Raw genomic sequence first — 27,044 nt, 5'->3', positions numbered from 1 at the left:
ATTTCTATGGGAAGCCTCGAACAGATTGACCCAGGTGTGACAGCGGCTCCCAAGGCAGCGCTGCTCCAGGACACATTGCTGGTGCACTTGCTCACATCTCCTCATCCCTGTCTTTGGGCACTGGGAAAGTGGGGGGGGAATTGTTTTGCTACTGATATGGCATTCTTGGGAATGGGAAAGAAAGTGGACACGGGACTGGGATCACATCGCTGCAGACTATGGAGATCCCTCGGACAGGTAACTGTCCTCCAGCACTGCACTGCCACCCTCCCACTCCAACAGCTCCCACAGCAGGCACACACAAGATGATGGATTGTGGAGAGTGCGGGTGCTGCTGGGGACACAGGGACTACCAGAAGCTCCTGGGACTCTGTCAGTACCCCCCCCAGGCATGTTGGCTTTCCTGGGGCTGCAGTCCCAGCCCTCTCAGTCTCTCCTCCATTACAAGGGACAGGAATACATGAGCATTTCCAAAGTGCCTGTGCCCTTGTCAAAGAGGTGCTAGGTCCTAAAAAAGGCAACAAACCAGTTAAGTGCTGGATTTCCTTTACCTCTGCAGGTAAGGGGTCCGAAGACAGCAGAGGATCCTGCTCTTCAGACAGGACAATCTGGGTGCCTTGTGAGGGCAAAAAAGGGGGAGAAGGCAGTTTGGCAGGATTGAGTCAGCCAACTCAGAAATGCCTTCAGAAGTGACTGTGGATCTGCCTACGGAACAATGGATGCTTCTTCTCCTTGGCAGCTGTCTCTACTCTAGAGAGGGCCTTGCTCCTAATCCATGGACTGAAGAGGGCCCAACTCTCCTTTGTGAAGGATTTTTTAATTGCTGTAAGGGGAGCAAATTATCCAAGCATCCTTTGTCCCAGAGAAGTGCTGGACAGAATAGCCTGAAGTGCAAGAAGAACTGGAGCCTGTTCTGCACCCAGCCAGCCCCACCCCTGCAGGGCCCTGAGGCTGCTGCATTACAGGAAAGAGGAATAAAGCACCAGTGCTGGTCATGGGCAGAGCAGCAGCCAGGACACCTGCTCCCTGGAAAGGGCAAGAGGTGGCCACTGGTTTCCAGTGCGGTGAAAGGGCAAAGCAAAGCCATCAACTGGCCTTAAAAGGGAAAGCCAAAAGAATTCAGAGAAAAAGGCAAAATGATCAGAAGCTCCTTGAGAGTGTCCCTTGGAAACGGTGTTAGCACAAGCTCCCCTTGAGGATCACACTGAGGGAAAAGGCCCAGATCTCTCACAGCTACTGAGCAAAGGCAAGACCAGCCTTTAAATGGGTGCAAGCATGTACGCAGGCAGTCAGCCCCTTCCCACGTCTGGGTGCCTTGAGTAGTGGCATCAGCCTACAGCTGCTACTCCCTCCACACTGCTCCCCATCCCTCAACACCCCCTTGGACCAGGGTGGTCAGAGCAGGACGTGGGGGCAGCTGTGGCCCCATGACCGACCAGTCCCACGTCCACCCTCCATCCCTGTAGCTGCCTCTGAGGCTTGGGGTCAGCCTGTACCCAGTGCTGGAGGAGAAGGGCGGTGTGAAGGGAAGAGGATGGGAGAGGGAGTGGTGGGAGAGTGGAGATGCAGCATCTGAGAGGACATGAGCAGGACATGACAAGCTGTGGTCGGTTGGGGAATCTCTGTCCTGACCAGACAGTTTGGCAGCACCAGTGCTGAGGGAGGGTCCGGATCTGGCCAAGAAAAGTCACTTTAAGGTGTCATCAGCGTTCTTGAACATGAGGATGGCATTGTAGATCTTGAGGGCTGGGCCCAGCTTGACACTCATGATCTTGACGATGTCAGCCTGTGTCAGTAAGAGGAATGCCTCACCGTCGATCATCTGGGGAGAAGAGCAGAGACAAAGGCAGTCATCGACAACACAGGCTCTCATTCCTAGGGACAGCCAGCATCAGCACTACCTGGGGACCTGCACAGTCACACCAACCTTCAGTCAGAAGCCACAGGGAGCAGGACGTGGGCCACTCACAGCACTCCCACACTGCCCCAGGTAAGCCACAGGTGGGAGCTCAAGTGCCCTGGAACAGGGCAGAGGGGGAAAGGCCCTTCCAAGGGGCTGCCCAGGGGCCTCACACTGCAGCTGGGCTGGGATTCCGCACTGAAGCCCAACGGGCACAGTACACAGCCAGGCCCTGGGCAAACACCCATCCATTCTCTGCTCCAGGTCCCGGCACAGCTCAGCTTTGCCTGCCTGAACACTCTTGAAGCACAAGGGCCATTTACAAACAAGCTGGGACAGTGGTTGTACCCAGAGTGCCTACACCAGCCTGCCCTGGGTGTGCAGAGGGCATGCCAGAGAGCTGCACCCCCTGCACATCTGTCCACAGAGGAGTTCACAAACGAAGAACCTGGCTGACAGACACCAATGTCACCCAACTGCTGTGCTGGTGAGAGGATGCAGAGGGGGAAGGATGAATGGGTGAAGAGGAAGCAGCTTCCTTCAGGAGAAGATGCTGATATTAAGGCTGCAGCACCATCCTCCTCCTGTCCCCCCATCCTAATCTCCTCAGAGGGACCCTCCCTAACCCATGTTGGAAGAGGAGGGCAGCACAGCTACTTGGGGGTCAGCATCTCCCCTCCTGCCCCTTATTTGCAGAGGCAGAAAGCTGCACACTCTAATACAGTGGGGCTGCAGGGTGAGATCACTGCCAGGGGCAGGATGTGCTCTCAGCATCCAGCAGTAATCTGCAGGAACGCCACTGGCCAATTCCTCACGGCCCTGTTGGCAAACAGCTGTCCTTGGCCACCTGGTCTCATCTTCCAGCCCTTCTCACCTCATCCTTGAAGAGCTTGGCTTGGTCCTCACAACCCGTCAGAGTCTGAACAAAGCTAAACACCTTGGAAGAAATGGAAAAAAATGTCAAGACAGAGCAATGTTTCTGTCTGGAGACCACATCCTCACTTCCACAGAGGCATTTTGTATCCTGTAGGGCAGAGCTGCAGTTGCAGCAGCCTCCCATACCTAGAGCCCACCCCTGGCCCTGGGCACAGGCACTGGCCTCCCCCAGTCCCAGAGCAGCAAATGCTTCAGCAGCTGCATCTCCAACAAGCATCTCCAGCACAGTGAGAGTATTCCCACCGAGGGGCCAGGGCAGGACAGCGGCACACAGGGGGGACATGGAAAATCATGGAATCATTACAGTTGGGAAAAAACCTCTTAGACCATTGAGTCCAACCGCTAACTCAGCACTGCCAGGGGAACTACTACACCATGTCCCCAGGTGCCACATCCACACACTTTTTTAACTTTCCCAGGGATGGTGACGCCACCACTGCCTCGGGCAGTCTGTTCTAAAGCCTGAAGAGATCAGGCAGGGCTGGCTGGTGCCAGAGCACCTCCAGCTACTCACACCCTAAGAGGGGCCATCACAGATGCCCAAGAAAGTGAACAAAGGTGACAACAAAGATTCTGAGGTAAAGATTTCTTTTTCAGACAAACAAGCACTGCTTATCTGCAGAGTCTGGGGTTTCGTTTTTTAACTTGACAAAAGTGAAACTGATTACTCGGCAAAACTGTCACATGCTAACTGCAGAGACTGCTGTTTCCTGTCATCTGCCTGCCCTAGGCCTCAGGAAGTGTCACATTCAAGCCAAGTGAGAATCTGGTTCTTCTGCATTTGCTTCCCAGAAGCTGACATCAGGGCTTGTGCCCCCCACCAGCATGTCCATCTGACTACGTCCTTGCTAGCCCAGGCAAGCGGCCACTGAAGCACCTGCATAGCCGGTGCATGTACCATGGTGCTGCACAGCCAGGCAGGGTGCTCCCAGCACTAACACTGGGCCAGCACAAAGTCTTCCAAACCATCTCACCTCATCAATGGTCCACTTGGCCACTGTGGTTGCCGTGATGCCAGCCACCCCTGGCAGCAGCTTGCAGTGCTGCTCCCAGCACAGGGACAGGGAGCGGTCAGGGTGGGCGGACAGGGCAGACATGAAGAGCGACTGGTGCATATTGTCTGAAGAAATAGCTGGGGATAAAAATGCCAAGATGTGATATGAGGTAGAAGGACTAGAACAACCCATCCCATCATATCCTACAAGCCTCGAGGAGTGCCCTGCTCAGGGGGGGGCCCAGGGCTGGCAGCAGATGGTCTGACACATGAAGGTATGAAGAAGTAGTGGCCGTTCCTTGAATGAACAGGACATTGGTGTATCCAGGTGTTCAGTTTGGTGGGATTGGGGATAGTGGGGAAGAAGTTTAGGGACCTGGCAGAAGTATCTAAAAAGCTTGGATTTATCTTGTTGTCACCACCTTCAATCATTCAGTTTTCATACTGAACTGGGTTCCAACATCAAATTTCACACCAGAATGTCTTCCCATATCATTCCGCTCATTTCACATTTTAAACCAAGCTTTTCCCTTGCTCTCTGCTCCAAGAAGTCAAGGATGGCTCTCAAGAAAAGCTCCTCTTCATTCACCCCCATTGCTGGGGCAGGAAGCAGGACAGCCCATGGATACTGGCTAGAATAAATGTCAGGCATCTACTCACATCAGGCATCAGAACTAAGTGCCAAGCAAACTGTTCAGCATCAGTTTCTGTGCAGCAGCAATAATCTGGCACGTCAAAACCACACTGAAATTTTGGGGCACAGCATTCACCCCACCATCCCTGCCTGAAGAGGACAAAAGCACCACAGAAAATACACTGCCACAGAGAAGATCCTAATTCCCTGCCATAAACCTCTCCAAGATTCCCAGACATAAGCCAAGAGCCATGCCAAGGAAGCTAACAGAGCTCGGGTACGAGGCAGGAACATTCCCTTTTGATGGTCTACTCTGGCAGTCAGCCACAAGTCCCTCACTGGTGGGGATCTGCATGAGCCAAGGGAGACCTGCCTGCAGCAGCCACCACCCAGCAACTCCAGCCTTGCCCTTCAATGACACTAGGGCAGAGGACAGCACTTACTCTGGAAGTCTTCCTGCTGGATCTTCCGGTACTTTGGAGGTCGCCCTCTAAAGAGACAGGAAGACTCATGTCCAACTGGGCTGGGACTGGTCCAAGGGTCCTCCTCCACACTGCACAGAGCAATGCCTCGGCAGTGGGAGCAGGGATTACCCTTTGGACCCTGACCCAAAGAGTTGACAGCTACAGACAGAAAATGTGGGAAGAAAACCCAAGAGAGGTGCCCAACAGAGCTGAAAGGACAAAGGCCAGCTGCCAGCAACCGTCCTGCCCCACGGTTAGGGGACCTCTCCAGCTTGGTCATGCCTCCCAGGGCTGGCAGTGGTGGCACAGGGGCCCTGCACGGGGCTCACCTGACATGCCCTTACCTCCCGTGGTGCCGAGATTTCTTTCGCTGAGGGAAGCCGATCAGGTTCCTCTTGCGAGTTGAGGCCTCGGTGTCAGACAAGTCAGCCTTAAGCCTGCCCTGGTTCTTCTCTGCCAGAGGGCACCCTGAGAGGCAGTAATGGGCCGTGAATCTCCCCGTCACGTGTCCTGACCCATCGCAGCCTGGCGTGGGGCACCTCCTAGAGAACAGAGGCGAGATAAGCGTTGGACCCAGCTTGGAGCAGCACTGGGGTTGAGCCAGCCCCAGAGGGTGGGCAGCCATAGCCCTGGCCATGGAAAGCAGTGTAAAGATGTGCTGAGCAAATTCCCAGGGTGCGGGCGCTGGGTGAACGGGCAGGGCACACCTGTTCCCTCCAGGTACAAACTCCTGTCCATCTGCCATCACAGCAACCCTGTGCAAGCCACCACAGTGCTGATTAAGCAGGTTATTTGGGTTCACAGAGTCTTCACCTTCCCTTCCTTGCTACCACAGGTATCCAGACCAGTCTCAGCATGAGGAAGAAGCAAGTGTGATGAGCATGGCCAATAGAGAAACCTCTGGGAGGCAGACCTGCCTTCCCCATCCTCATGGATACTCCACCATACTGGCTCCTCCTGACACCAGCCTGCCTCACAGTGAAAGGCATCCATCAGGGGTGGGAGGAACAGCACAGCTGTTGTCAGTGAACAGCATCTTAGAGACCTTGTCCCCTACATAGCCCATACATCCCCACAGGTGGATGGGCACACAGGGCACACCCTTGCACGGATGCCACAAAGAAGGGCTTACTGGAGTTACACCAGCTGTGAGCTCCATGCTGCCCTGGGGAGGTCAGGGGGCAGAGCTAGGCATGGGGTGGGTGCAGGGAAGGGCTGGATGCTGGTGTAGGTGGCAGGCATGGAGGAGCAGAAGAGCTGGCACAGACTGGCAGGGAAGTCTCTCCAGGCTGTGCTGGAAAGCTCACCTGTGGTGAAAGCTGTACTTGGAGCTCTTGGTGTGAGGGATGCTCTTGCAGCCCAGGGTTGGGCAGCCCCCATGGGCAGAGGAGGCTGGTTCCTTTGGCCCTAGACCAGGAGAAGAAACAGGAGAGAGTGTCACGGCGGCAAGCTCAGGCAGAGCCAGTGCCCTGGGCTCCCTGTCTGAGCCAAACAAGCAGGACTTTTCCTACTGGTAAATCTCCTAAACAGTCCTTCCTGCCTGCCCATCCTCTGCCAGCACCAGCACTCCCATTTGTATGCATGGGCAGGTGGCAGTGACAGCAGGGGTCTTGGCATGTTTGTGCCCTGCTGTGAGGGACTGACACAGGCACAGGACTTACTGAGAGGAGGCTGCAGTGGGTGTCCAGTTTTTGAGCACCAGCCTATGGGGTGGATGTCTGGATGATCCGCATCAATCCAGAAATCATAGACGTGGCTCCAGCCATCAAAATGGATCTGGGGAAACAAGTAGAGAGGTCACCCTTCAAACCTCAGGGCACCTCCCTCAGGAGCTCTGGAGCCCTCCAAGCTGACAGTAAGCAGCAGGGTAGAGCTGAACTGCAGCACAAGGCTCCCCTCCACTCCTGGAGCCAGGCACTGGGACATGCCAATCTCAGCAGTGTGCTTCCACAGACCTCCACTCCCGGTGAGCTGGGACCGGTGGAAGAAAGCCAGCACAGTTCCTGGACACAGGCTCAGCACTGATACTCCAGCACCCACCTTTATCCTGTGATCTTCCACGTCCTCCACACTGGCCACTCGGATGAAGGAAGGAGTCCTTCTGTCCACTGCCTCCAGCTTCATGTTGACCAGGAAGCCGTGGGGTGGGCGCTGGAAGAACCCAGGTCAGCAGGAGCAGAGCCATTCTTCAGGCTCCCCTGCACCTCGGCAGCTTTCCCAGCAGTGTGCACTCCTCAAGCCCAGCTCCCATCCCTGGCCTGGCTGGGGAAGAGCAATCCCAGATCACAGTGGCAACATGAGATTGGGAACAGGCCTCCTGGATCTGAGCTGTGTTTTAACAAGATGGGAAAGCTGTGCCCCAGGGAAGGCATCCTCTCAGAGACACATTTTGGGGTTCTGTATTGCCACCACACTTGGCTGGACACAGCTGCTGTTGGTGCAGTTGGAGACAACTAGTCAAGCAAACCTAAAGGATTTCCCATCACCTAGTTCCTGTCTAGCCAAGGGGATTGTCATACTTCTCATTTTCCTTAGTTTTGAACTATTTGCCCAGGATAGCCCTGACTTCTGAACCCTGGGCGTAGATCCAAAGACTAGGCACTAGGCCTGTGGCAGAAGGATACTGAATATCACGGGACTTCTTATCAAAGCAAAGACCTGACAATGGAGAAACCCTGAACTCCTGCCCAGGTGAGGTGGAGGAGATGATGTGGCACTCACCACTTTAAAGGCCCAAGCTGGGACAGCAGATGCTCCAGTTTCCTTCAAGTACTTTTCCCAGGTGAAATTGTCTGGGTCAGGATAATCTGGAAGGGGGAAGATGCAGAAGGTGAGATTCACCTGCAGGAAGACAGCAAGTATCCCAAAATGTCCCACTACCTTCAAAGGTCAGCCAAGTCTGTGCCAGGCACATGGGAACCTGACAGATACCGAGAAGTGTTACTGTTTTCTCATGGACCATGAAATCCAGGGTACAAGGAAGCAGAAACATGTGTGCAGACAGCTTGGGTTCTCCTCATGTCTCCAAGTGTAGACTTGGCCCAACACAACTAGCTGCTGCACTTCAGCACATGTACAGGAGCCTTGGCAGGTGCCTGCTGCCTCCATGGCCATGCCCTTGCTGAAGGAAACTGCCTGGGCCAAGCAAGGACCATGGGGTTTGTGCCCCCAGGATCCCCATGCCACCCTGGGAAGCCTGTCCCCAAGGGGATGCACTCCCAGGCCATGGACTCACCTTGAGGAGGTGTGAGGGGTTTGCCATGCTCATGACACCATCCAACCGGGTGGATGTATGGACTGCTGGGGTCACACCTAGAAAATACACCCAAACTCTTACACAGGGCTGAGATACCTGGCTCATCACTGCCTGAAAGCATGGGCCATGGGAGCCTACGACAGGACACACAAGCACCCCCAGACCTGCACCACTGGCAAAAGAAACTGAGCTCTTCTCCAGCACCCTTGTCCCTGAGTGATCCAGGGAACCCCAGGGCCCAGCAAGGCAAGAGCTAGAGCAAGGGGGACTCAGCTCAGAGGGGCAGGACATGCACATGCCCCTGCCCAGGGAACAGCAGCCTTTTGCTGCTAGTGGGGAGGCAGGACATGCCCTCCAAAGCTCACCAAAGCTGGTGAGATAGGCAGTCAGGGGGCTCATGCCCCCATCACAGCTCTCATTTGGTCACAGCACCCTCAGGTGCTGCTGCTTTGCAGGTCTGCCCTTCACCAGCTGGGAACAGAAACTGCTGCATCCCCGCAGCAAGAAGAGAAGGTCAGAGGGCTCCAGTCACAAAGGAAAGGGGCTGCTCTCAGGACCCTGACTATGCTAATTGGCTACTTTAATTGGCCTAATCAGCCTCAATGGGGACACCTCCCCTACCCTGGCCACAACACTCTGCCTACAGACACAGGAACTCTCTTTAAGATCAGACATTCAGTCTCTGCAGTGCAGGTGATCCTGTCTCCCAGGTGGGCTTCAGGCTGAGCCCACAGCATGAAATCATGCCTGTCTTTGCCCCATGTTAGCTACAGGACCACAGCAATATCCCAGAAGGTGATAAAGAACAGGTAAAGTTTGTACCCCAGCACAGGAGGGTGACTGTGTGCCTCCCTGGACCACTGGTAGCCTGTCTGGCAGCAGCATGCTAGGATTGTTCCACGCCTTCCCAAGCACCCTGTCACTCCTGCTAAAGTAGTGGCAGGGTGTCTTCCCACCACTGGCACCCCAGGAGCCTCTGTGCATTTACCAGTAGTCATAAGTGTCATCCCAGTTGTCAAAGTGCACCAAAAAGCGATTGTCTACCACGTCAGTCACTGTGGCAACACAGATCAGGGAAGGGTTCATGCGGTCCACAGCTTCCAGCTTCATGCCCACCTCGAAGCCCAGGGAAGCCTCGTGCTGGGAGAAGAGAGAGGCAGGTTTATTTTGGAGCTCCAGCTCCGGTGCCTTCCTCACCACGTTCCTTGCCTGCTGCAAGGAGGCACCTGCCCAAACCCTCCCAAAACCAGACCCTCTCTGGCCTCCAGGCAGGCCTGGGATTACTCAGGCTACCAGAAGGGCAGTGCCCTGCTGTGCATGTAAGGAAAGAGGCAGAGGGTAAGCAACTCAGCTTGGCCACACAAAGGAGGAAGAGTGACCCTCAGATCCTCAGGATCTTCTATAAGCAGTAGCATCCAAGGGAAAAACAGCCTCCAACAGACACTAGTTCCAATTTTGTCACAAAACACTTGTTTGTGGTCACAGTCCTCCAGTGTCAGTGGCAACCAATGCCCTAGGCTTGGCAGGAGGAGCTGGGATGGGTCCCTTCACCCTTCCTTGCCTTTATTCCTCAAATCAAAAATCTGTGCAAAATGCTGCATGATACACACTGGTGGGATTGTTGCAGCAATGAACAGGAGGGCTTAGACACAATAAGTAACATGGAGAGGCTGATTTATCAGCAGGCTGTTCCCTCTGCAGCTGACAAAGAAAGATCAGCGTTTTGCACTCTGCTGTATTCCCACTTTCCTTACCCAAGCTGCCACGTGAAACAGACATGGCAGAGACAGAAACAATGAAGACAAAAATGAAACATTAACTGATGTTTCTTTGGGAACATAACTGTTGACAGTAGTGGTTACTTCTCCTCATTAGTACTTCAGTAACAGATTAAACTGTCCATGAGGCTGACCTGGATGAAACAGTGAATCAGACCAGCACCAATTTTGGGTGCACCAAACTAGCATCCAAGCCACAGATGGTGAGCAGCAAAGCATGCCACACCCAGCACTGCACTCTCCTGTCCCTCTGCACCGTGTGCTTGAGAAGTGTGGGGTGGACAGAGCAAAGCCCAGTGCTGGAGGAAGCATTTTGCTCAGTTGGAGGGGAAAAGTCACACCTGAACCTGCAGGCTCTGGTATGAAGGAGATGCTGCTACTCACAGTGTTTCGGACCAAGAAGAGATGTTTAGGAGCTGCCTGAGCCTTTGTTAATTTCAGGTAGTTTGTCCAGCTGAATTCTTCTTCCTTATAACCTACAACCCCTCAGGAAAAGAAATGAGAGCAGTGAGTTCACAGGAGGTTGTGAAGGTGAGCCTGGCCATCCCTGGCCTGCTGTCACCCTGCCAGGCATGTCCTGCTGTGGGTAGACAGGATCAACAGCAGTCCTGGGAAAATCAAAGCCTGTGGCTTAGATCCAATGGCTGATTTTGAAGGGGTGCTAGGAAACATGAGCAGTGAAATGGAGCGGAATCCAGAGCACAGCTCCTCCACAGAGAGAATCAGTCCTGCCTGCCCTGAGGCACAGCTGCTGCCTCCAGCCTGGCACTGGGGCATCCAGAGCAACAGGGCTTTGCCCCTAAATGTGAGCAAGCAGAGATGGGTGCCTGAAAAGCTGCCCTGTGGATGCCCCCTCTGCCCCCCCCATACAGCAGCATCCTGCCCCATCACCTCAAGCTCTGCATTTTGGGGCCCACTATTCATCCCTTTCCTTCACCAGGACCCACCACCTGAGACTAGCTAACTCCTTACCTTTGGGGGGCTGGAGCTTGTGCCCCGTCTCCTCAAACCAGCCAGCAGGGTGGATGTCAGGGGAGTCAGCATTCAGCCAGAAATCATGGCACTCGGAGTAACCATCAAAGTGGAGGCGCACCCGGTAACCACACACCTACCAGCAGGGAAGGCAGAAAATAAGAAAGGACCGTGGAAACCTTCTGCTGTCCTTGGCTGAGCGTCACATGCCCCTCCCACACACCATCTCAGCATATTGCTTCAGGAAGTCAAGAGTCAATCCCAGGCCAGTGCCCAAACTGGGAGGCACATGCCAGTTCCAAAGGGTGTCGAGCATGGAACAAGGTCAGTGCAAAGCCACCACAAGCCAGCCCTAGAAAGGGATGTTCAGGCTGGTGCATGAAATGCCATGGTGGGGCATCTTGCTGGATCCAGCAACAGCAAGGATTCCCTTTTCTGCACCTGGCAATGCTCCTGGTGCAGGGATTTCAGCTAAATGCCACATTGCTTGCCTGGGGAGCACTGTGAGGCAAGGCTGGTTCGGCTGCCACACGACTGAGTGGAGAGCCCACAGACAGCTGTCTCCACGGACACAAGGAACAGCAATGGGATGCCTCTACACCCTCTATGTCAACGGCTCAGACCTGTCTTAGGGGCATCAGCTTGAAGATAAGAAGCTGTTGCCATCACCACAGTCACTCCCACAATGATCCTGCTGTGTCAGGGTGATGGAGAGACCAACTAGGCCGGGGCATGACAGCAGCTACACAGCACTGTGTCCTGTCCCTACAAGCTGGCAGAGAACTCCCTGTCTGACCAAGGTGCTGGAGCACCAGCTCATCTCCTGCAGTGACAGGTAGGTAAGGGCACAAACCCCATTTCCTCCATGGTCCAGCTGGCAGAACCTCCCCTGCCCCAGAGCCTCTGACTGCGTGGGAGCAAGGAGGTTGGAAGAGACCTCAAAGATCATTGAGTCCAACCCTACCGTAGTTACTAGACCATGGCACTAAGTGCCACATCCAGTCTCATCTTGAAAACCTCCAGGGATGGTGAATCCACCACCTCCCCCCAGACAGCCCACACCTATGCCTGATTACTCTGTCCATAAAAAAAATCTTCCTAATATCCAACCTAAACCTTCCCTGGCAGAGCTTGAGTCTGTGCCCTCTTGTCCTGCTGCTGGTTGCCTGGGAGAAGAGACCAACCCCCACCTGACTCCAACCTCCTGTCAGGGAGTTGCAGAGGGTGAGAAGGTCTCCCCTGAGCCTCCTCTTCTCCAGGTTAAACACCCCCAGCTCCCTCAGCCTCTCCTCATGGCACTTGTGCTCCAGTCCCTTCACCAGCCTCATTGCTCTTCTCTGGACCTGCTCCAGCACCTCAATGTCCCTCCTGAACTGAGGGGCCCAGAACTGCACACAGGACTCCAGGTGTGGCCTCACCACTGCAGGGTCCAGGGGTAGAATCACCTCCCTGGCTGACCATGCCATGCTGTTCCTGATCCAGGCCAGGATGCCATTGGCCTTCTTGGCCACCTGAGCACACTGCTGGCTCATGTTCAGCTTTCTCTCTATCCAAACTCCCAGGTCCCTTTCTGCCTGGTGCTCTCCAGCCACTCTGTCCCCAGCCTGGAGCTCTGCATGGGATTGGTATTGCCAAAGTGCAGGACCAGCACTTGGCCTTGTTAAACCTCATCCCGTTGGGATCAGCCCATCTCTCCAGCCTATCCAGGTCCCTCTGCAGAGCCCTCCTGCCTTCCAGCAAATCCAACCCGGTTGATTCTATGATTCTATGAATATGGGAACTGGAGGTGTCTTACCTCAGCCACTGTCAGGATGAAGTACATTGATGGGTGCTGCGGGTCAATCCCCTCCAGCTTCATCCCCACTTTAAAGCCATTCTTGTGCTGGGAAGCTACTTGGTACTGTTAACAAAAATTAAACTACAATGTAAAAACCAACACAGGGAGTTGGGTCTAGAAGCAGCCCAAGGAGCAGCCCCTAGGCAATGGGAGCAGCTGGGACCAGGAGACTGTGGGCCACAGGTTATGTCATCATCCAAATTTTAATCCTTTTCCCATAGAAAAACACATTATTTCACCTTGTTGTGTGTTTGCATCTCTTGTTATTGGCAGGGCAGGGTATCCCTGGGCTAAAAGCTGCAGCTGGGAGAAGTGGGGCATGGGCCTGGCTCCTTTGCACCCTGGCAGTCAGACACCTGGGGCAGGGGTGCAGCACAGCAACGTGGCCACAGGAGAGCCCACACCTGGCTTCCAGGAAGGGCTGGAAAGCCTTTACCATCCTGCCAGAGTCACAGGGGTGTCCTAGGCAAAGGTGGGGTGCTTGGGATGGTGGACAGCACCTGGCTGGGGATGGGCAAATCAAACCCAGAGGCTGACCAGGTGTCCCCTCCAGGTGACAATGGGAGCTTGCTTATCACTCAGTCCCGCAAAATAGGGAAGCAAGGAAGAGAGGAGAAGGAGGACGGGTGGGAAAAAAAAGGGAAAGAAAAGAGAAGATGAAAGAGGAAAAAAGACAGGAAAATCCCAACTCACATCCTGGAAGAGATCTAAAGGGGCAGCGACAGCTTTCTGCTCCTCCAAGTAGGACGCCCAAGACCAGCCTTCTTTCTTCAGCGCAGCACAAACGCACACACAGACGCTGCTGAGGGGCCGCTCCAGCCCCAGCCCTGCTGCCTCGGGCAGCACGGAGGGCAGGCGGCTCCCGCTGGGGCCATCCCGGCAAAGCTCAGCACCATCCTACCACAGCCCCTCGTCCAGCAAGCCTGGCAGGCTGTCCAAGGAGGGACAGAGCCAGGAGGGCCCCATGACCCAAAAGTCCTCTGTCGCTGTACCATGCCCTGCTAAGGCACCTGGTCTAGTGGAAGGTGTCCCTGCCCATGGCAGGGGCTGGAATGAGATGAGCTTTAAGGCCTCTAACCTAAACCATCCTGTGATTATATGACTCTAAGGAGCCTGAGGAACAAGCCATGCTGTGCAAAGTATCAGGATACCTCTGCAACGAGTCCTTCTCCAGCCACTACATCTGATACATCCACAGCACTGATAGATTTGGGACAGCCAGCAGGATACATTCAGAGGTCTGGTCCCAGCCAGTCAAACCAGCAGCAGGCTCACCTCCCAGCTCTGCTATCCACCACTCTGAGACAACCACCTGAGCCCCCCTTGGCACACCAGAGCCACTCTGATGCCTAGTGATGCATTTACCCACATGATATCCACAAAAAAAACCCAGCATTGTCTCTATAGGCAAGGACATGATCCTTCCTGCCTTTGACCTCTTTGAGAAGGCCACAAAGGCCTTGCCTGAGACAGGAGACACAACCCAACTCTTGCCTTCCAGCCACTTTCTCTCCCTACTTTGTAGCACCTGAGGGGACTCCAGGAGTGCTGTGCCTATTCCAGTACTGAGGAATTCACAGCTATGGGTAGGGCAGGCAGACAGCCTTGGGTAGGGCAGGCCATAAATGCAGGGGAAAACCAGACCCAACTTCTTCCTCTCTTGGGCTTAGGGAAATGGGAGATGGAAAAAATAGAAACTTAGGAAAAAAATTAAAGCTGAGCTTCAGTGAGCAAGGTGACTAACCTAGACGCTTCACTGGTACTTCAGAGCGACAAACACCTTTAGTATTCTTTAGGACATGGAAAAAGTGGTAGGCATGGCTAGGGAATCTGTGAGTACAAGCTCTGCACTTCTGGAGAATGACAAATACACCTGGAGTCAGAGCATACACTGACTCTGCTGCATCCAGGTGTGTATTTGTTTGCTGATGTAGTTCTAAAATAAAATGCTGACATAACAAGGCTCAGCACTGCTTAGCTGTATGCAGCAGGGGAGGTTACATGCTTATGGCTCAGACTGGCAAGCAGATATGAGGTTTCTTTTCAACAGGGATTAACTCAGTGTAACGTCAGGTTAGTGACACCTGGCCCCTGCTACTGTCCCTGCACTTGGCTGTGGAGAGGAGTATGAAGCTGGAATAGTTTCATTTTAAAATTATTTTGAGCATGACCTTTCCCTAAAAGGTTTCCCATAAATGTTTGTTTTCAGCATTCCCCCAAGTCTTCCTTCCCCTTTCACCCCATCACACTGCGGGAAACAAACCAACCAAGCAAACACTGCATCCCTCAGCTTGTCTCCTTTCCCTCTGTGTCGACAGCTCTGCTTTTGAGATCTCTGATATGGTCCAGGAATAGATCTCCACAGGATGAAACAACCCCAAATCACACGGCTTCAGTGGCACCAGACCTACAGGAGCAGCTCTCAAATTTGGGAGCTCCTGATAACATGAGAGAGGTTCCCTGTAAGCCCATCCGAAGGGAGGGCAAAGCCACACGTGGCACAGAGTCCTGTTATTGCTCAGGATAATGCCTCTGGGAGCAAACATGGTATCCATGAGCCAGTAGTAAAGTCAGCTCCTGAGTGGACTTTTTTACAGAAAGCACTGTACAGCACAGGCCAGTGCCTGAGGCAGACACAGCCACATCTGTAGGGGTGCACCCTTCCCATGGAGAGAAAGAGAGGAAAGAAGAGAAATGGAAAGAGACAGAGAGAGCAGGATCAAGCAAGCAGAGGAGCTCACAAGCCTACAGGAACACGTACAGTGCACTGCACTGGGTGTTTGACTCTGCTGGAATGGTCCAGCCCCAGAGCAGGACCCCCCAGCCTTGGCCGGAGCGCTCACCCCACCGCCCGCCCGGCCCTCCGTACCGTGCTGGCTCCCGTTCCACGCTTCAGCCTCCAGACTGCTGTTGGCAGAGTCTCCCACAGAGTTTTTCCTCTCTTCCTGCTTTTCCTCCTAGACATGAGAGCAGGCAAAACAGAAGCACAGGTCTGCACAGAGGTTTATGCTTTATGTTGTACTCCCACACCAGTGCCAAGGGCCATACATCCATGGTTTGACAGGGTGACTCTGCAACATCCAATGCTTGGCCCAGAAAAGGGCTGCAAGAGAAACTGATTAATGGAGTGTAGAGGGGATTTTGGTGCTGAGTAGTAGCAATCACACCTAGAGCAGACCTGCTACAGTCAAGGCTGGCAACAGAACTTCCCTACCTTGTCAAAGTCACCTTCTCTTCCCCAGGACACACATCATGCAGACAGACACTCTCTTACTTCAACATTTCCTTTGGTGGCCCAGACTCAAGAGAGCAGCTGAGAGTGCTTGATACCTACAGCTCAGTCTGGATGTGCCTGGCACTGCCCAACCCACGGCACTCAGCATGCCAAACAGCTAGCCCAGTGCCTAGAGGCCCTGATGCTGAATAAGGGGCCTACAGGGAAGCTGGAGAGGGACTCTTCATTAGGAACTGTAGTGAGAGGACAAGGAGTAATGAGGATAAATCGAAGAAGGGGAAATTTAGGTTAGATATTATGCAGAAGTTTTCCTTGTGAGGGTGGTGAGACACTGGCACAGGTTGCCCAGGGAGGCTGTGGCTGCCCCAGCCCTGGCAGTATTCAAAGCCAGGCTGGATAAAGCTTTGAGCAACATGTTCTGGTGGGAGGTGTCTCTGTCCAGGGCAGGGGGTTGGGTCTAGATGACCTTAAAGATCCGTTCCAATCCCGTAACAATCCATGCTCCACACATTCAAGTCTTTTTGGCATTAACAGCCAACAGGTCACCGCTCTGACACACTGCAGACAGTCCTGAAAAGCACTAATGAGAACTGTGTGCACGTGCAGTGCCCATGGCCCACCCTTGACATGGGCACATCTGCACACATGCCCTCCCTGCCCTCATCCTACCATTTGCTCGGATTCATATTCTTCCTCCGAAGGGCTCTGATAGTCCTTCCTCTTTCGTTTCTTCACTGGCTTAAGGATTTCGGTGGCATTGGTGCTGCTGGCAGAGTTTTCCACAATGACAGACCTGCACGGAGGAAGGGCAGGTGAACCACTGCGCACAGTGTGGCACGCGACACTGGCTGGGGTGTCAGCAAGGCAGCAGCTGCTGGAGAATCACTGTCCCCCTGTATCCTACTCACACATGCTCCCATCCCTCCTGACTAATGTACAAGCCCCTCAGTGCACAAGTTGGCAAGAGTTAGAGCCAGGGTACAGGCCAGAGTCATCCTCACACACTTGGGTGTCAGAACCCTAAACCCTGGGTTGGATCAAAATGGATCTAGTTTTGTAGTAGGGCTCTAAGCTGCATCAGAGTCACATAGAGATGGTGGAAAATGAATCCCAGGAGTCAAACATCAGTAAGCAGAGGGGCTGGAAATGCCTGCATGAGCCATGCCTTCCACTGCTGCTCAGCTTGGAAGCATCCACTGCAGCAACCTTCTGCAGCAGCCCTGTTCCAGCACATTCCCGTTTATGAGGCCACAAATTGGGCAGGAGAAAATCTGGCTCCTGTGCTTCCTGCTGTCTCCTGAGACAAGTCTTCACCCCCTACTATGCAGCCGTGGCACTCTGCCTACAGGAATGAGGGGAACGAGTGGGATCCCCAGCTCCTGCAGAGGCAGATGTGCTTACAGCCTGAGCTGGAGCACGTGGACCAGGGGAGGGAGGGCAGATGGATGGATACAGCCCTGCATGGCACAGACTCCCCTCCCTTTACCTCTCTTTGAACTGCTGGTGACAGTGCTCACTACAGAAGCCTCTGCCTTCCCGGGCCCCATCCCACACATGTCTTCGGCCACAGGTATCGCAGTGGCACATGCTTTCTGCTGCAGGCAGCTTGGTCTGCTCCGGCACATCTGAGGCAGAAAGAAGAGGAGCAGTGAGGCACAGGGTGCAGCAAAGGAACAAGAGCTGGAAGCAGGAGACATTTGCCTCACTCAGGGATCACACTAGACAGCATCTGCTGGATGGTGGTACCCACCCCAGAAGTGCCACCATGGTGCCCTTACCCTGAGCCACAGTAGGATTGTCTCTGCTGGTGGGTGCCACCTCTGAGTCCCCATCTTTCTCCATGTGACCTTCCTTTACAGCTTCCACTGGAGGCATCTTATCAGCACTCACCACCTTCAGTGTCCCATACTCATTTATTCTAAACTATGTCAGTGAATCAAAAATCACAGAAAAAGAGTTAACAAGGAGGATAGAAATGTAACTAGATAGCAAGTGGGTGTACGTGAACTCTGAGAATGAGGGACTTGGTTTGGTTATTAGTGCATCTGACAACAGGACAGCTCTTCTGAGGACAGAGATGAGCACAGCACCTCAGTCACCTGTGAGGGTGCCCCTGCCTTTAGCCTGTGCTAGGCACACCACAGGCACTTGGGTGACACCAGCATCAGCTGGCAGCATGGCTGGAGGATGCAGTGCCCTGAGGCTGAGCCGCAGCTGAGAAATGGGTGTTTTCTGCAAGCTGTTTCATGCACCAAGGGGTACCCATAAAGACACCCACTGCCTGCCAAGAGCAAGTCTGCTGCTTCCAGGGTGAGTGAAGGAGCTTGGTGAGAGCCATCTCCATGGCACAGCTTGGAAGGGAAAGATGTCCTGCACAGTACATAGCATCCCTGTGTCTCCTTGTGCAGGGCAGACCTGCTGCACTCCCCCAGGCACCACGTGTGAGCTCTCTAGTAAGCTCCAAAGATGGGAGAGGCATAGGGATGGGGAACAAAAGCCTCACAGAGCTGAAACAGCTGAGGGAATCCTCCTGCTGGGGTGCAGGTATTGCCATCCTGGTGGTCCCTGCCTGGCACAGGCTGGAGGACTTACAAGGGTAAGCAGCTGTGGGGAGCAGCAGGGAGGGCTAACACAGTGGCCCAGGGCTACACTTACCCGCAGGTTACTCCCAGGCAAAGTAGCCACCCCATCCTTCCACTCCAGCACACGGACTGTGCTGCAGGTCTGCACCCCGCTGATCTGGGGAATGACAGTAGCTGTGATGGGCTCATTCCCTGCTCCCCTCTCCAGCCTCTCAGCCCCTGTGCTTCTCTGTGCTTCCCGGGGGAATCGCTGGATTTCTAAGGTGCTCGTGGGAAGGTTGATGGTAGCGGCATTTGCTTGAGAAGAAAAGAAAGGAGACAAACAACCAGAGGCATATACAGAGAACACTGATGGAAGCAGGCTCAAAGGCAGCACAAAATCACAGAGGACATGGTCTCCCAGGTGAGGGCTGTACTGTGGGCCAAAGCACCCAGAAGCAGGCAGAGTGACTCAAAAAATCTGCAGCCAGTAATGGCTTGTGCTGGGGGGATGGCACCAACACTTTCCACATTCAACGGTTTCTACTTCAGCCGATCTATCTATCTCAGACCGTTCCTGTGGCTAGGATGCCCTGATGTGGCAGCAGTGTGCTGGTGAGCTCCTGGACTGCATCTTCCAGTTTAGTTACATTTCAAAGGAACACACTGTGCAGCCCAGGGCCTCTCTGCAGTGAGAACTGAGGCACCAGGAGCAAGAAAGATTGGGAGACCTGCTTCTAAAGATCACCCTATAGCTCATCTAACACACATCCATGCTTCGTTCATTCACACATCTCCTAAAAGACACTGGTCAGCTCGGTTGAAAATTGTCCCTGTTTTCAAGAAGGGTAGGAAGGATAACCCTGGTAATTACAGGCCTGTCAGTCTCACTTCAGTGCCTGGTAAAATTATGGAGAAGGTTATGCTGGGAGTTCCTGAAAAACACTTGAGACACAACACAGTTGCTGGTCACAGCCTACACAGGTCCACGAGGGGAAAGCCCTACTTAACCAACTTGATTTCCCTTTATAGAAAGGTTTTGAGTTGACCAAGGAAAGTTGACAAAGGTTTTGAGTTGACCAAGGAAAGCTCACGTTGGGGCAGCCTCACTCAAGGCCTGGGGGCACTTTGGGCACCTCAGCACACGGAGGACATCAAGTGCTCCAGTGTGTCCCGAGCAGGGGGACCAGGATGGGGCAAGGGCTCGAGGGCAGGACTGAGGGGCAGTGGCTGAGGGCACTCGGCCTGTTCAGTGCAGAGAAGAGAAGGCTGAGGGGTGACCCATTGCAGGCTGCACCTTCCTCACGGGGGGCAGCAGGGGCGGAGCTGCTCTCCTCTCTCTGGGGGCAGCGATGGCACACGAGGAGACAGAATGAAGCTGTGTCAGGGGAGGTTCAGATGGGACATTAGGAAAGGTTCTTCCCCCCGAGGGTGGGTCAGTCCCTGGAACAGGCTCCCCAGGGAAGTGGTCACAGCACCAGGCCTGCCAGAGTTCAGGGAGTATCTGGGGGATGCTCTTACTCCTGTGGCTTAGTTTTAGGTGGTTCTGCCAGGAGCAGGGAGTTGGACTGGATGATCCTCATGGACCACCCCTTCCAGCTTGATATATTTTGTGATTCTATGTTAATGCAGCAGAGCAGGTACCCAGCACATGATGTTGCCCTGGCACAGAGCTCCAGACCTCAGGGTTTGGTTTAAAACTCAAGAAGTTTTGACTGACCACAAACTCTTCAAGTGATGTGGGATAGGCACAGAGAATCTCTAAGATGGCAATGGCAGCTTGGCTTTGCCTCCCAAGGTTTGGGAGGAGCACAGATATACAAGCAGTGTGGGCTATCAATGTGGGGGAGAAGGCTGGGAAGCCACCAGTTACAGAGGACTGTTCCACATACCTGGTATGATGAAGGCAGTGGTTGGCAGGTGAGTGCTCGGCACAGTGCTCTCAGTGGTGACCACATGGACGCTGACCTCCGCAGCAGCATTCGCCTTCGTGCTCCTCACCACCTCCATCTCTGCCCTGCTGTCCATCACCTTGACTGGGCACAGAACAAGGCACTGGAAGACAGCAAGAGAGAAATCAAGTTGGGTAGCAGTACAAACACAACAAAGGACTGAGAAAGTGAATGCAGAGGACTGTCTCTCCCTTTCCACCATCTCCTCGCTGAAATCCCTCCAAGACACACTAAACGCCAATTGAACCCAGCAGAGAATAACATGAAGGTCACAGCTGGCATTAATATGACCCAATAAAGCTCCTGTTGTGAGACCCCAGCTCAGAGCCCACAGACACCAAGGATTTTCTCTTACCTGGCACCACCATAAGATGGTATGAGCACGGCAGGTCCACCACAATCTGCTCCTGGCTCCCACGGGGGCCTACACTGCTCCAACACAGACTGTTACTGAAGGTTGGCAAATCCTACCCTGGAGCAGGTGGAGGTCCCTTTAGTTCTGCTTCCAATTCTCCTGTTGGGCAGCCACCCTTGAACTTCTAACTGGCTGCAAGAGAGGATTTCACAAGCGACAGGAGTTAACGGAGGCCGTGGGAGTGGAGGGAACTTGGTATTTGCTGCATGAGCCTGAGTTTCTCAAAGGACTGATCATGTTCAACCTGTTTAGCCATGAATTTCAAGAAGTAGGCAAGGTATCAGGGCCTTAAGGACACTACTGGGCCTTACTGGCTGTGACCAGCCTCCCCTGGGACCTGCACACATGGGCCCAGGGGTCCCATGTCAACTCACCCTCAGCCTGGCCCTGCCATGCTGCAGCAGTGCAGTCTCCAGGAGGTGTGCCAGCAGCAAGACCTGACCCGCCAGGTGCCATCCTGGCTTGATCCCAGACCTTGCCTGGTGGCCTGAACTCCGAGGGACTTGCCCACAGTGCTCCTGCCAGCTGCCTTCCTTGGTTGCCTGCCCCGGGGCAGCATCTGGCCCCTGCTGTGTCCAGCAGGCAGGACAGTGCCTCTGCTAGGATGTCCCCAGAGCAGGGCTTGCCTGCATGTCAGAGGGAGGAACAGCATTGCCTCATGGTGCCCAGGGCACCTTGGCAAGGGAGGGCTCTTGGGGCTGCTCCTGCCCTAGTGAACAATGCAACAGACACACAGGGCTAAGCAAAAACCCAGCAGCATCCTTGGATGCGCTCAGGGAAGACAGATCTCTCCATGCCCACTGAAAACACTGTGCCCCAGAGACTCCTGAAGTCTGAGGACACTGGGCAGGGGAAGGATTTTGGACCTGCCCTGTTTCCCACACTCTCTTCAAAGCACTTCATGCCAGGATGGAGCCAGGGCTGCTATGAGGCTATGCAAGGGACCACGGTCATATCTTTTGATTTGAATTCTTTTGCCTTCTGGGAAGGCAGCCATGTGGAAAACAGGATAATCCTTTTGGTGAAGCAGGGTTAAATAAGAATTTGGCTACAAAGGGCAAGTCCAGAATTTTAAAACCTGAGGCATTAGGATAAAGGTGTTGGAACCAGAGGGTAAAGAGGGGCGGCACGCTCACGAGGAGAAGATCTACTTTTTCCTCCCTCTTTCACCCTTCAGGTGCAACAGCCAGAAAAGCACAGTTAAGTGCCAGGAGAACTGAAGGAACTGAGGAACTCAGCTGGACACTAGACTCCAGCTGAAAGACAAAATTAATTTGGCAACCAATCTGTCTTGGTGCTTCCTAATACCCACTAGGAACTTATCTACTTTCTTAGGCACTTAAATTCAATCAATCCTTGATTCAAATGTTTCAAGGACAACTTCTCATTTTGTGTGAGCCGTTGGCTTTTTTTAAAAAAAATAAAACAGAACTTGGGACTGGAAATGCCTAGAAAGGAAGAGAAACAGCTCGATCCAGGGCTCAGGTTCAGGGGATGCTCCAACTCATCTCCATCCAGCAGTCTGTGCCATGAACACAATAGCAAATACTTGCACAGGACATGTCCAGCAGTAATCATCATGTGTCAAACACTTCAAATCCTTGCAGAGTTGGGCTGATGCTGTCAAGACTGGTTCTCCTGTGCCTTATGAGTTCAGAGTGAACAGAATGAATTTGGATTATAGATTGCAGTGTTATTCCTTAAACTGGCAGAACAAAACTGAGATTTAGCACTTAACCTCCAGACAATTCCTCCCACAACAACCTCCTGGGAAAGGCCTCACTGCAGCAAAGGGCATGTCCCAGCACTGCACCACAGCTGGGTAGTCCAGTTTGGAGGGTCAGGAGCCCTCCAAGCGGCATGAGGGAGGCCATCCAGCCCACAGCTCTGCTGTACAGTTGGACTTGGTGATCTTAGAGGTCATCTCCAACCTTAATGATTCTATCCTTCAGCCACAAACTGTCCCTCCTGTTCCTCTTATCTGTCCCTCAGCAGTGGTGCCTGTGCTTTCCCTGGCACCTGGCACCAGCAACCTCTTTCTGGTTGGCAGAAACCTTTCCCTAACTCTTTGTCCCAACTCCTGCTCTTCGAGCACAGGTGGAGCACAGATTCTGCAAACAACTTCCCCAGCACGTCCTGCCCCACCGCGGTGGGAAGCACAGACTTTGAGGTCCCAGATACCACAAAACCTTATGCTTACAGGCATCACAAGCCACGTTCCTCTTCTTGTAAGATTCACGGGGGGAGCCAGGCCCAAAGCTATTCCAAAGCCACACATGAGCAGCAAGAACATTGCTGGTGTGAACTTGTAAGCACACTGTTGCCACAGCTGAAATTCAGCAGCTCCCAGGGCTCTCCCACCTCTTGTCAAGGGCTTCCACGGTGTTAGACAACAATTTACCACCAACACTGCTCACATCAACTGTAGCACAAACTGTTAAATTTTCAACTCAGGATTCCTGAGATAATCCACATACAAACAGACCCAAGCCCCCGGACCATGGTCCTGGCAGGGCTCTGGAGCCTTGCTGGTGGGATAGGTATGGGCATGATATAACACCTGTGCTGCAGAGCTTCATCCCCACCTGGAGGAGTGAGAATCAGGACTGGAGATACTGCTTGCAGCTCACAATTCCTGGTACAAAAACCTCTGGAAGCCCTACCTGCTGTGAAGTATCTCAGGTCAGGAGCACCACGTAAAAACAAGCATCTGTAAAGGGGCTCAGCCACAGCTATGATCTGCCCTAGTATATCTGTCATCAGGAAAAAGGCACTGGCACACATCCCTACGGATAACCCTGCTCTCTGACAGCAGAAAAGATGTCATGCAGAGGATGCCCACAGCTGAGACAACTCTGGTGGCTTCAGTGCATGGAGCCAGAGCCTGAGCAGGTCCCAGTGCCCCAGAGATCACTTCGAGGGGTCTCCTGCAAGCCCTGGAATGACCCATATTATCACAGAATAATTCAGGAACCTCAGGAGCTCTCTAGTTCAACCTTCTGCTCCCAGCAAGGTCATCTATGGGATCAGACCAGGTTGCTCAGGGCTTTGTCCAGCCTGGTCTTGAATACCTACCTCCCAGGATGGAAACCTGCAAATCAGCACAACAGTTAGCAAAACAAACTAACACATCCCCTCGGATATTAGAAAAAGGCTCTTCCCCCAGAGGGTGTTTGGGCACTGGACAGCTCCCCAGGGCAGTGGTCACAGCCCCAAGCCTGACAGAGATCAAGGAATGTTTGGAAAATGCTCTCAGGCATTGGTGGGATTGTTGGGGTGTTCTGTGCAGGGCCTGGAGTTGGACTCAAGGATCCTTGTGTTCACGATATTCTGTGATTCCTTCTGCTAACAGCTCGAGACAATGAACAAACGCTTTATTTTCTATGTTTCTTTTCATATAGTTGGAATCTTCAAAAGCTTTTAGCCTACACATGCCCCAGGAACATCTGATAAAACTGCCCACCTGGACAAGACTAGAATCAGGTCAACACTTTGCAGCTTTCAAAAATCCCACCAAAAATCTTTAAAAGAGCAACCGCAGAGCTGCAAGTTATTTTGGCCTCAACAGTGTGGCCTCGACTTGTCCGTTTTTCCTGGTATTGGGTGTAACTCCAGATGTCCTACAGAGGGTGAAGGTGAGCCCCATTCCCAACCAGCTGGCCATTCACTCCCCAAGGACCCTGCACACCCACTCCTCACTTCTGCCTTCTGCCAAAGATCTCAGGCTCCTGCTCTGGAGAAGCCAGAAACGAGAAAAGCCACCCCAGGAAACCCTGGCCACACACACACACTGACCCATGGTCCCTCCAGAGACCACCACAACATGCTGGCTGGAAGGGGGAATCTTTCAAGACAGCTGTCATCTGGAAGCACTCTGCTCTCTCCTGCTTTGCTCCAATGAAGCAGCTCTTGCAATCCTGTGCTCTGTGTTCAGCTGTGCATACAGCGTCTGTCTGTGGTCAGACCCCACCAGCCTATTCCAACCAGTTCTGACAGCAAGATTAGACATCTCTGGAACAGTGGTCTCTGTCAGAGATAGACCTTCAGGTTCACGAAACCCAACACCAGCACAGAGGATGTGGTCCCTGCATGGCCCCTCACCTCACAGGGACGAGTGTCAGTGTGGAGCGTGGGCTGACCTTCCTGAAAGCAGCTGGGGACATGGTCTGTGCACACACAGCCACACATGTGAAGGAATCTGGCCACAAAACACACATTTTACAGCAACCAAGATCACTGGATCTGCTGCTCACGGAGCTTTAACTCATCAAACAGGGAACGCTGGGCGCTGGCACAGCCGCGTTCCGGACCAGCAACCCAGGGGCTTGGAGAGCATTTCTACAGCTGCTGTACACATGAGTAACACATACCCAAGAGCCTCCAGCTCTGCCACAGCCTCAGACCCACCCTCTCTCAAACCCATGGCAAAGCCAGTGAACGATTCACTGTTTGGAAGGGAGAGGAATACGCTGCATGCAACAGGCCACAGAGAAGCACAGAGAAAAGCAGCTCCCAGCACAGCACTTCTACAGCACAAACTGCTCAAAATAGGTAGTTTTTTTCACCACAAAACTGGCTTGAAATAATGGTAATTCTAACAATATTAACATGTACGCTGAGGCCACCCACCTGGGTGGCAGCTGGCAGGGTCCTGGTGGGCACAGGATGTCCGTGAGCTGGGAATGTGCTCCTGAAGCAAAGGAGCAGAACAGTGCCCTGGGCTGCACTAGGAGCAGTGTCACAGCAGGTGGAGGCAGGGGGGTCCCTTCCCCTCTGTTCCACACCCCTGAGGCCACTCCTGGAGTGCTGGGCCCAGGGCTGGGCTGCCCAGTGCAGGAGACAGGGAAAGACCATGGAGGCGATGGAGGGACTGGAGCACCTCTGCCAGGAGGAGAGGCTGAGAGAGTTGTGACTTCCCAGCCTGGAGCAGTGCAGGCTCAGGGGATCTCATCTGTGTGGATAAATGCCCAGAGGGAGGGTGCAGAGAGGATAGAGCCAGGCTCTGCCCAGCGGTGCCCAGGGACAGGCCCAGAGGGCATGGGCACAAACTGACACACAGGAGATCCCTCCGAGCATCAGGAAACACTTCTGCACTGTGAGGGTGGCTGAGCACTGGGTGCAGATGCCCAGGGAGAGGTGGTGGAGTCTCCATCTGTGGAGACACTCAAAAGTCACCTGGACACATCCTGAGCAGCTGATGTCATCACCCAGCCTGTGATCCCGAGAATTATTTTTTCAGGAATTTCCTCAGTCATAATAGGGAACTTCCCCAACCTTACCACCAGCTGAGGTATGGATTATTAATTACCTCCACTGGCAACATTGAACCTTTAAGAAAGAGCTGCGGCTGGGATCATGCTAAAAGTGCGAGTGGTGCACGAGAGCACTGCAGGGACCTGCTGGGCTGGGAGCTGCTCCCTTGGATCTTCCCCTGTCTTCTGGCATTGCCCAGGGCAGGTGTTTAGGAGACTTAACAGCACTGCAGAAAGTATTTGCTTTATATACACACAGGAGCACACAGGAACACCCTTGGCATGGGCAGGTGGCCCAGAGGAGAAAGGCAATCACATTCCTCTTCCCTTCCAAATCTTACTGCCACTTCAAAGTCAGGAGATTTTGCCTCCTCTGGGGGGCACAAAGTTCTCCTCCTGGGTTCTGCTGCAGCATGGTGAGGTTTGGAACGATCTGTGGAATTTATCAACATCTCAGAAACAGATGAAATGTCCTCCTGCACAGTAAGAGGCGGTTCATGTTGCTCATTTCAAAGTAGCAAATAGATTCTGTGAAAATGGAGATCAGACGGAAAGGGGCAATAAAGCAGCAAACTGCCTTCAGCGTTAGGTTCAGACACAGCTAACAGCACGGACACCCTCGGGCAGGGAGCCACCTGCTGTCCCCAGGAACATCACTGCCACCAGGACCAGCTTTTGGGCTTGCGGATCCACTCAGACCCACAGGTGGGGAGAACGAGCGGTTACCTGTGCTCTCATGTGCCACCCCAAAAGGGCAAAAAAGAAAGGGCTCAAGGTGACACCATCCAAGCTCCGCACCGAGGCCAGCTGGCAGCCCGAGGCCGGGCAGGTCCGGCTGGGCACAGACCCCCAGCACCG

At 53.6% G+C, this 27,044-nt stretch overlaps 1 protein-coding gene across 1 annotated transcript; it reads right to left on the bottom strand.

Moving 5' to 3' along the window:
* Window positions 1–1,308: 1,308 nt before the first annotated feature.
* On the bottom strand, window positions 1,309–20,595 carry L3MBTL1 (l(3)mbt-like 1 (Drosophila)). Its single transcript, XM_009071954.1, has 21 exons — window positions 20,460–20,595; window positions 18,662–18,885; window positions 17,785–17,929; window positions 17,493–17,631; window positions 16,676–16,799; window positions 15,609–15,728; window positions 13,465–13,539; window positions 12,730–12,834; window positions 10,935–11,070; window positions 10,347–10,438; window positions 9,173–9,324; window positions 8,164–8,240; window positions 7,650–7,735; window positions 6,969–7,079; window positions 6,590–6,704; window positions 6,236–6,335; window positions 5,273–5,470; window positions 4,908–4,954; window positions 3,811–3,968; window positions 2,775–2,837; window positions 1,309–1,822 (listed from the first exon to the last, which is right to left on the bottom strand). Exons 1-21 carry the CDS (start codon window positions 20,593–20,595, stop codon window positions 1,688–1,690), a joined length of 2,538 nt encoding a protein of 845 aa, XP_009070202.1. The 3' UTR covers window positions 1,309–1,687.
* Window positions 20,596–27,044: the final 6,449 nt, after the last annotated feature.

This window comes from Acanthisitta chloris, unplaced genomic scaffold (genome assembly GCF_000695815.1).
Source record: "Acanthisitta chloris isolate BGI_N310 unplaced genomic scaffold, ASM69581v1 scaffold10720, whole genome shotgun sequence".
Lineage (NCBI taxonomy): Eukaryota > Metazoa > Chordata > Aves > Passeriformes > Acanthisittidae > Acanthisitta > Acanthisitta chloris.
Note: the sequence above shows the minus strand (reverse complement) of the source record. Positions and strands in the feature narration are given on the sequence as shown.